This window comes from Oryzias melastigma, linkage group LG17 (assembly GCF_002922805.2).
Source record: "Oryzias melastigma strain HK-1 linkage group LG17, ASM292280v2, whole genome shotgun sequence".
Taxonomy (NCBI): domain Eukaryota; kingdom Metazoa; phylum Chordata; class Actinopteri; order Beloniformes; family Adrianichthyidae; genus Oryzias; species Oryzias melastigma.
In genome coordinates this window covers 11,254,197-11,264,090 of record NC_050528.1, presented here as the reverse complement: position 1 = coordinate 11,264,090, position 9,894 = coordinate 11,254,197, and the positions used below count along the sequence as shown (strand labels likewise).

The window sequence follows — 9,894 nt, the reverse complement described above, 5'->3', positions numbered from 1 at the left end:
CAAAGCATGGAAGGATGAAGGGTGTGGCTCCAGGAGCCTCAGGCTGCAGATGCCTGGCATAGATGATGGATGGATAAATGTTCCTTTGTGAAACCAAAGTTAAGGACCCTGAACACCGTCTCTCATTCATCTATTTCAAAAAACCCACATCTAAGTCTCTTTCTAGTGTAGGAGTCTGCAGCCTTTTGGTCCAGTTTCTTACTGACCTAAACTCAGAGAGAACCGCCACTTTACACTATGTTTTTAAGGCCGTTAAACCGTTCAAATATATTTAAATTGTTGAATAATAGTGATAATTTTTTTTTAAATTAATACATGTGTTTCTATTTATTACAATTTAAACTAATTTAACTTTTAAATGCAGCACCTCAAGTACTTCCAAAACAACATACACCCTGTATCAGATATACCGCAGCAGATTTACACATTCATATTTGCAGGTAACAGATTCACTTTAATTTAAAATGCAATAAAGTCAAGTCAAACGACATTTTCCATCATTATGACCCTGATAGGCTGTCATCCTTTTTCTCTTTTCAGCATGACAACACTGGTGTAGAATTATTTTTCTTAATCTATAAATGTAAATGCAATTATGTACTTTAAGAAATTTGTCCCACATGTTTGTGCAGCAGAAAACAAGAATATTTTCTTTAAGGGACATCAGTTTGTGCTTCACACTGTTTGTCTAAGGCATGGTTGCAGTCTCTAACTCATCCGTCTCATGACGGATGCTTTTACGTTTCTTCACAGTGTCCTCTTACACAACCATAGCATTAAAAAGACATTACCAAGTAAGAAGCAAACAGCAGCTTGAGTAACTCCTCTCATTCAAGTTTTGTCTTCTGGGAGAAATATTAAACCATGAAGTCCAACACAAACAGACTGAGAAACAGTTTTAAAGCCAGAGTCATTAGAGCATGACACAACAGATAACACTAAAACGTATCTGAAATGGTTGCATTTTATCATCTTATTACATTCATGTATTGATATTGTCGTTTTTTTTTATTATTATTATTCAGTTTTTTAATTAATTAATTTGTTTTTTATGGTTGTATGTTTGTATTTTTGTTCGTCACCCTTGTAAGGACGAACATCAGATTTAATTGTGAAGTGCAACAATTTTATCATTTAATCTATTAAAATTTTGCTAAAGGTTGAATTCCTTTTTAAATATTTGTTTTAAATCATAGCAGCCTAAATGTGCTCAATGTTAATTGTATTTTATGAGTCTTACATAACTTTCTTTTTTTCACCTCTTCCACATTAGGATCACCTTGCTACTAAAATGTTACATAATAAATGAACAAAACTGCATTAATAATAAAATCCATATAGTCATTTTCGCAAACTGAATCAAAACTTTCTTCACAAGATTTTTTTCTTCTTTAAACTATAATCAATCAATTTACCGGCTGCTTTTGGTTTGAAAAGATCAACCACATTGTGAAGTTTTCACATGACTCACTTAGATCTTCATAACAGCCTCCAGAAACTGCTTATCTAAAAGACATTTTAAGCTCAAATCAGTTGTTTACACTTTAATCAGAATTTTCAGATCAAATGTTTATAACAAGCCAAATTAGACAAAGTTTGATTTAAAAATGCAAGTCATTTTTTAGGTAGTAAATCAGAAGGACTTAAAATTAGAACATTTTATAGTGAATTCCATTAATGTTTTTTTTTCATGTAAATAATATAATCTAGACAAACTGAGGTCTGCACAGGTCTTCATCAGGCTTTGACTGAACAGTTTGAGCCAGAGTTTCCAGCTGAGTTATGAAAGTCTGAATCTCCTGATTGGAACTGTGAGTGCAGCCCAGAGGAAGATGGGTCGGAACCGGCCTACGATCTGCAGCCAGAAAAACATGAATACATTTCAAAGCAAATCCAAAGAGAAGCTGTGGGATCGTTTGTCCTCACATTGTCTTGTTTACCTTGAAAAAACTGACCGCTGCGTTTTCTAACAGCAGCCCTGGACAGAGCCAACCACACCACAGTGTCAGCTCCTTGTTCCGCAGTGCGCAGCCGGCCCTCCATCATCCGGTGAAACTCAGGCATTGATGAAGACACAGCTGGAGAAAGTACAATTGTGTGGTAAGAGACTGACATGTAACAGATTATTATTCCACTAAAAAAATACTAGTAATTTTAAACAATAAAATGCAACTTTTTTTTTGGAATACAAAAACTCTTCCACGCTCAGTTAAACTTTAAAACATATTTTTCTGTTATAGGATAAAATAAAAAGGAATTGGAGAAATAAAAGTATTACAACATTACATTCTGATTAAGTAATTTAGTGCTAAAATGTACTTATTGGAGCCTGTTGACACATTACCTGGTGTGTCGACCCATCCTGGATGCGTGACAGAAAAGTGAATGACTGGATGAGCTCTGGCCCAGTGTTCTGTCAGCACCACCTGCTGTCTCTGAAGAGAAACAACACCTCAGTGAGCCGGAAGGCAACAAATACTAAAGTTCCTAAGATAATATGGAGTAATGGCCGTGAAACTGAGCTGACATCACAGATTCTTGCTGATTTGAGAGGAGATGTTTGTGCGGTCGGAAAATAATTTTATTTAGTCATGAGGTCAGATTTGAAGAGTGATTAGGATACTAAAGACTCGTGATGGCTGAGTCGGTCTGTCTCGCCATAAATTCTCACAGTCAAATGTCATAACAGTCGCTAGTTTATATCAAAGCAATGGGCAGACCTGGCTCAAGTCTAGGGGAAAACCAAAAATGGGACCATAACAAAACTGGAAACCAGAAAAAAAAGGAGAACAGTTTATTAAATATGGGAAACAAAAAAAGCAATTAGTGTGCTGGGTAAAACAAAAAGACAAAATGAGAACTGGAACCTTAGCCAAACATAATACAAGCCAGGGAGACTGCAGCCGCTCCCTGCTAAAGGCTGCCTAACCAAAACTAAATAAAACAAACAAAGCCCACAAACTAAGACTACCAAGGTCCAATCCCAAACTAAAATAACAAAACCCAGGAGTCCAACACTGCTGAGGACAAATAAGGTAAAAGAGAATGAAACAAACCAGCACTACACCAACTGAAACTCAACCTGTCTGCCTTAGTGAGGCCTCCTCAGTCTTAAATAGCCAGCAGGTGCCAATTAAGACACATTGGCCACGCCTCCCAGGTGAGCAGAAGGACTGCATGGAAAAAGGTCCAGGTGTAGCAGCAGGACGGAACAGCATAATTATACTAATAGCATGTGAATGAACTTATGCAAAACAAACATCAAATGGTACCTTTAAAACACTTTATGGTATGCTACCCGTATGGAGCTGTTTTGGTGATTTATATTGGTGATTGGCCAAAAATAAAAAGTAAAATTTTCAACATTTTTTGGTATTCTAGAATAAACATAATTATTTTCAGATTCAATTTCAAAACTTTTTTCAGTTTCAATTTTTTTTTTCACTTTCAACTCTTTTTTTCTATTTTTGAATCTGAAAATTTCAATTTCAGAACGTTGGGGCGGGGCTAACACAAAGGACCAATCAAAATTGATGATGGTTGTAACTGCAGTGCTGTTGAATTCACTGACTCTGAGAACTGTGATAATTAAGGTCAGAAAATGGTGGTTTAGTCTGTACTATCATAGTCAGAAGTTGTCCCAAGACGGGTGTAAAAAGCTTTATCGTGTACAAATCGTGCGTCCAAAACACAGTTTATCTCCATATTCCTGCACTTTGGCGCTTTTTTTTCCCCAATAAAATCTGATTTGTGATATTCTTAGTTCTTCTTCTTTACCTTGTTTTGTGCGTAAACCATGACACCATCAAAGCGCTCCTTCTCTGTCTGCAAGTCAACAACCCGCAGCTTCTGGACGAGCATGCCTCCAGAGGACACAGTGATCTAACAGGCGGGGAGATAACAGCTACAGCAGTGAGCTGAAACAACAGCCTCTGCAGCATGCACAATAGTGGCATTATGCCGTCCACATGATCCAGATGAAGACTTTTTTTTGTAGTTGTGTGTATAATCATACCACTCTGGGGTCACGGCTCTTCTGCAGAAGTGGTACGAGGGTCTGAGTGAGGATGTACACTCCTAGAGTGACATAAAAAAAGCATTGTAAAACGACACTGTATGACACTTTGTTGCTGTTAGCTAGAAGGAAATCTCACCCATGGTGTTGGTGGCAAAGTTCTTCTCCAGGCCTTCTGAATTCAGCTCTCTTTTGTGCACCATGCAACCTGCGTTATTAATCTGCAGCACATCCGGAATCTCATGACAAAAATTGGATTTTAGCTAGTAAAATGTATATAAAAAGGGGGATTTTTAAAACCTACCAAGACGTGGAGTGATGCATGCTGCTTTTTGAAAGCTTCAGCAAACTCCAACACTTTAGAAGTCTGGCACATGTCCACAATGTGGACGTACACTTCCTAGAAAAGCATTTCTTTTTTTTCATTTATGTTTTTCAGAGCCATCAATAAATGTCACACACTCACCGTGTTCCCAGACTGAGAAATAATGTCCGACTGGGCCTCTTCTGCTCTCTCTTTATTTCTGCACACCATGTGGACGGTGCCGCCTGGACACAAATGACCCGTCTTTGACTCCAATCAGAGTGTGTTACAGTGGCATGACTCCAAAAGCATGTACCTCTCTTGGCTATGGCCATGGCTGCCGCTTTGCCGATTCCACTGTTGGCTCCAGTAATCATAAAGGATCGGCCCACAACAGACACTTCCAAGTCCTTGGGATCAAAGTTTTGAGCTGCTGCCTCGTACCCCTTCCTAGAAACAGATATTGGAGTTTTATAAACTATATTTGTGTTTTTTTTTTTTTTTTTAGCTCGGATGCAGACATAAATGGTTCTTAAGAAAAAAGCTACTATAATTGTGCTATACTGTGATTTTAGCATCATTTGTTAATAATGATACAATGATAATTTACCCCAAAAAACTGGAAAGCTTTTCTAATTTTCACAAAAATTCAGAATAACAATTAAATAAATGACAAACCTTGTATAGTGGTGGATCCCATTCAAAAACCAGATGGCATTTCGGTAGAGAGACATGTTTGGAAGTGATGGTCACCCCTGAAGGTTCAGCGCTCTGTCAGTTTCTTATCAAACACTGAGACAGATCAGTGTCACATGATGGAGGAGCGTTTGCTGCCCCCTACCGACGGCACACTGGAACAACACCCCAACCTCTAAAGTTAATGTTTAACCGGTTCACTTATTTACTCACGCAGAGGCTTTCAGGTTGAAACGTCAGACATCCCGATACCTGAGCGCAGATGACGCGTCACGCCTCCGCCCGGCAGTGGGCGGAGTCAAACCATACCACTGACCGAGCGCACTTGACGAGGAGCAGAAATGTGTTGAGCGGGGCAGCTTGACCCGCTGTGGGGGGTGAAAAAGTGGTGGTTTTGTGACCGTGTGTGGATTCTACGCCGCTTCGAAAATGGTAAGGCTTTGTTTTAGGATGTTTGTGCGCATGACTGTTGTGTGAAAACGTCACACCATCGAGGCTGTTCACCTGTTGCACCTGTCGCCTCTGACAGGAAGCGAACTCCGGAACCCGCATCTCTAGAATATATATGTATTTTTTTCTTTTCTATGGAAATTTGTTTTTGATTATAAAAAAGAAAAGAAGAAAACTCTTATTTTGTAGCTTCATTGATTTAGGCTGCGGCGTCCATTGTTGGGAAAAGTCGAAAGACAGGTGTGCGTTTGTCGAACTGGTCCTTTAAGTAAAACTGGTTAAGTCACTTTAAGTTCGAGCCCTGCCCTTCCGGAAGTTTAATACTTTACATATTAATTTGCCTGTAGCCTGACGTCATTGGACTCTTATTCTGAAAGAACACGTTTTATTCTTGTAAATAAAGTCTCCCCAGGGTTCATCCTGGGTCCCAGACACATCTGAAAATGTTAAGCCCTCATAACCTTTTTGATAAGGTCAATAAACGTGTAGAAGTAGATAAATTATTATTGTGATTACAGAATTTATGGACAAAGGATGGCTTTAATAACAAGGAAGTGCAGCAAGTCACCCTTAAGCTTTTAACATTTTTTTTCACATCTATTAGATAGTTCACAAAGTGTGGGAGTAGAAAAATGTCCAATCCCAGTGGTCTTTTAATTATTATAATGCAGTTTTTAGCCAAAATCCACAAAACTTGTATCATCCTTTAGGACATAATTTGTCATGGAAGTAAGCCTCTGCTTATATCCCATCATCCCTTTGTTTATACTCTCCCCCCAATAACTTACAGTCCCTCATTAGCAATGCAAACACAAATGGCGGGGAATATTGGATCTATCTATGTGTACAGTTTGATTCATCTCAGTTGAAGAAAATTAAATGAATGGATTTGTTTGGCCCACTCATTTCAGTTGCTGCGTCAGAAAAACTTTTAATTTTGAGTCTGTGCCCCTTTCTGATACATGGAAATTGGGATTTGTTTTTATTCTTCAAAACAGGGGTTACTTTTATGAAGTATTAAACTTTTAGAGTTTAAACAAGAAAGAAACGTGTAAAAATTTTCATGTTTGTCTGAGAAAAGTGTATATATAAATGTGTAGTGACGAGTTATACGTCTGTTGTCCAAATTCACCTTCTGGAGTTATTTTTAGAACGCAACTCCTGTAATAAACGAGTGATTTTTTCTGTGAAGGTCTCAGAAAAGGTTATTAATAACTGGTTACATGTGACTTTCTGAAAAACCACAAATGCTTATTTTTAGACATTTTTACACCTCTTTTGCTAGCTTAAAAACAGACCCTGGCTCCACAACAGAGAAGAAAATTGCTATGTGGCCCTCACAAGAAAATGAAAATGGTCACCGTTTTAGTTTAGGGTTTTTTTATTGTGCTGTTTTGCTTGTGTGAAATGTGACCTGTAAATGATTAGGTGCTATGAAAGGGGAAGCTGCTTTAAACTGCATAGGAAGGAAGTGGTCTGTTTCTATGCATTTGTTTACAAAGCCAATGCATCTTGTAAACCATTGTTTGTGCTATTTCTGTCAAAAACAGGATTTTTTGCTCCACCTGTCCCTCTGACTATAACAAACCACAAATGTATGACTTTTGTGTGCTTCCTGCCTTTTGATTGGTTCACTATTAGGAGGTTGGTACCCACTTTCTCACCCTCGAAGAAAAGAAACAGAATAGTGGAGAGATTTTTACACACAATTGAATTGTCCTGTTACACAGGTTTAAAATATGCTGAATAGACTGCTGAGAGTCGGCGAACTTCACAAAAGATTGCACAAAATGTAAAAAAAATCCGACTGTTCCTGAAACATTGTTTTCTAATCTTCTTGAATAACATACTTTTCTGAAAATAAACATTGAGTCTCAAAATTATATTGTATGGTTGCTATGAAACTAAGGAGGTTAATTGTTTTTCATTGTCTTAATGACTTCACATACTTACTACCCACATATCCCCTTTTATCTACGCAAATCAGATCATAGCAATATTAAAAAATCACAGTACCTTTTTTTTTTTAATTCTTAATTTGGCTTCTGATTCATATCAACTTACAAAATAAAAGCCTCTATTTACAGTACTGACCACAAGGCTTAAAGGAAAGTCTGTGGATATTACATATATGCAGTTGAATATCTTTTTATTTGACTAAGAAAAATAAAACAATTGAAAAAAAAACGTTAATTTTTTGGCAGGAGAATTTTAGTAGACATTTCATAAATTATTTTAAATGTTTTCTGAAAGCTTCAACCATCAAAATGCAAGTTTTTAACTCATAGAAGACAGAAAAAAGTCCTACTTCGCTAATGTTGGTCAAATAAAAAAAATATGCGGAGGCATTTCATGTGATTTTTTATGTCTGTTTTGTTTACTCAAAAAATATGAACTATAAGGATATTGGGAAAAGGTTACATAATAAAAGTTCTGAGACATTTGATGTATTTTTTATGTTTCTTTTTGTTTTTTATTGGTCAGCTTTGGTTCCTTTTGCCAAGCATTTGATGTATTTATTTTGTATTACAAAGAGATATATTTGGTTAAAATAGTTTGGTTTTGTTAAATGGGGCAGAGATAAGAAGTTTTCTTCTTTCCGTCCTCTTTCATTTTCACCCAAGTCAAGACGTAATTTATAATTAATTGTTGTGTGCAATAAAAGTGATATAAATAAAAAAATAGGTTATTAATTCATTATTTGATTTATTAGTTTAGTTCAAGCATTGATTTAATGCAACAAAATCACACATATGTCAAACTCATTACATAAATAATCAAATATATTGCTAAAAAATGTAAAATAAATGTGTAATCACTCATAGTCTTAAATTTGTTATTTTTTAAAATATTTTTCCTGATAGGATTAAAAATACTATCCAGTTTTTGGTTCTAATGTTGTTTTTTTAAACCTTGGGAAAGTTTATGTGTGTTGACTTTTATTTTGAAGGTTTGACGGACAGGAAATGTGTTTTGGATAAACAGAATTAGTATTTAAATTAGTGTTTAACATACAAAAAAGAAAAAAAAATCTTTTTTTTACAGATCACATGCTATAAATAGCAAATCAACCAAAGGATGTAAACTAAAGCAAGAGTGAACTTTTCCTAGAACAGTCTGGAAGTATTTCCTCTCTGTGCTGACACTACCTGTATTTTCAGATGCGCTTCCTGCTGCTCTTCAGTCGCCAGGGGAGACTGCGTCTGCAGAAGTGGTTCACGCCAATGACTGAACGTGAAAAGAAGAAGATCATCAGGGACATGACTACCTTGGTGTTGGCACGGCAACCGCGTAGCTGCAACTTCATCCAGTGGAAAGACCTCAAGATTATTTACAAGAGGCGAGTCACTACAATAAAAAAAAGAACATAAACACTGGACCTTTGATGTTAAATTGCTAATTGTTTGTCTATTTGTGTCTCTGCAGATATGCAAGCTTATATTTCTGCCTGGGCGTAGAAAACCAGGAGAATGAGCTGCTAGCCTTAGAGGTGATCCATCGATATGTGGAGCTCCTGGACAAATATTTCGGCAATGTAAAGTAAACGTAATCAAAATTATTCCTACATTTTTATTTTTTATTTTTTTGATAATCCAACGGTGGCTCTTTTTCCTCAGGTGTGTGAGTTGGACATAATCTTTAACTTTGAGAAGGCCTACTTTATCCTGGATGAGTTTTTAATGGGAGGGGAGATACAGGAGACCTCCAAGCAGATGGTGAACCGCTCCATCGAAGCCTCAGACATGTTACAGGAGGTGAGATGCACTGACACGAACGCACACGTGCTTCTGTGGAGTGTGAATCGGTCATATCACACGTGGTATTCACTTGTTTATTTGCTGGTGTGGGTATTTTAAAGGGACCATACCAGGGAAATTCTACTTTTTGAGGTTTTAAGTGCATTTAGCTGTTCATTTCTCTCGATAGAGAACCCTAAAGGGATATTTTGATGCGCTCATGCATTTAAAAACCTGCACTCTCAGCTACATACCCATTAAAACGTTATATCATGCTGACGTCATGACATCATCAGCAAAGCGTTGTAATCTGAGAAGAAGTGGCTCTTGTAGCTTTAGAGGTTTAGATGTTTGTTTAATTAGAAGTGGTTGGATTTTATCGTCCCCTTCCCGTACGCGCAGACCCACACATAAATACCACGGCCCAACAAAAACCGAAGTACCGCAGCTACCTGGTATATGTTAAAATAAGTATTTATTTCTTTTAATTGTCAAGGATTAAATAATAACCACCTACATTTTTTTTAAGAATAATAGTTTTCTCTAACCAGGATGCGAATCCTGGGCTCTGCAATGGCAGGCAGCCACGCAAACCAGCGTACCATCACGTCACATGGCTCCCAGAGCATTATAGATGTTTTGGCATGCATCTCTAGTGGTTAAGACTCAAAGATTTTTCTTAAGGGTTTAAA

The 9,894-nt window shown here is 37.1% G+C and overlaps 2 protein-coding genes across 3 annotated transcripts in view; one reads left to right on the top strand and one right to left on the bottom strand.

The window, feature by feature from the left end:
- Positions 1 to 950: 950 nt before the first annotated feature.
- Positions 951 to 5,198, bottom strand: LOC112147082 (dehydrogenase/reductase SDR family member 12). The gene is made up of 10 exons (XM_024273208.2): positions 4,998 to 5,198; positions 4,636 to 4,769; positions 4,482 to 4,564; positions 4,320 to 4,415; positions 4,155 to 4,236; positions 4,016 to 4,077; positions 3,778 to 3,882; positions 2,345 to 2,435; positions 1,941 to 2,078; positions 951 to 1,855 (listed from the first exon to the last, which is right to left on the bottom strand). Exons 1-10 carry the CDS (start codon positions 5,051 to 5,053, stop codon positions 1,707 to 1,709), a joined length of 996 nt encoding a protein of 331 aa, XP_024128976.1. The 5' UTR covers positions 5,054 to 5,198; the 3' UTR covers positions 951 to 1,706.
- A 113-nt stretch (positions 5,199 to 5,311) lies between these two features.
- ap1s3b (adaptor related protein complex 1 subunit sigma 3b) overlaps positions 5,312 to 9,894 on the top strand; it is a 6,008-nt gene continuing 1,425 nt past the window's right edge. For both annotated transcript variants that reach the window (XM_024273209.2, XM_024273210.1), the window contains exons 1-4: positions 5,312 to 5,447; positions 8,627 to 8,805; positions 8,892 to 9,000; positions 9,083 to 9,220. In XM_024273209.2, coding sequence (XP_024128977.1) covers positions 5,445 to 5,447; positions 8,627 to 8,805; positions 8,892 to 9,000; positions 9,083 to 9,220 — 429 coding nt within the window. In that variant the 5' untranslated portion in view covers positions 5,312 to 5,444. The remainder of the gene's footprint in view (positions 5,448 to 8,626; positions 8,806 to 8,891; positions 9,001 to 9,082; positions 9,221 to 9,894) is intronic.

Bases quoted from the DNA above. Each gene is read 5' to 3' on its own strand.
- LOC112147082 (XM_024273208.2), bottom strand. From the start codon at position 5,053: ATGTCTCTCTACCGAAATGCCATCTGGTTTTTGAATGGGATCCACCAC. The intron at 4,078-4,154 runs GTGAGATTTCCT...ATGTCACTCTAG, and splicing joins CTTTGCCACCAACACCATGG to GAGTGTACATCCTCACTCAG. The intron at 2,436-3,777 runs GTAAAGAAGAAG...GTTTCTCTTCAG, and splicing joins TGGTTTACGCACAAAACAAG to AGACAGCAGGTGGTGCTGAC.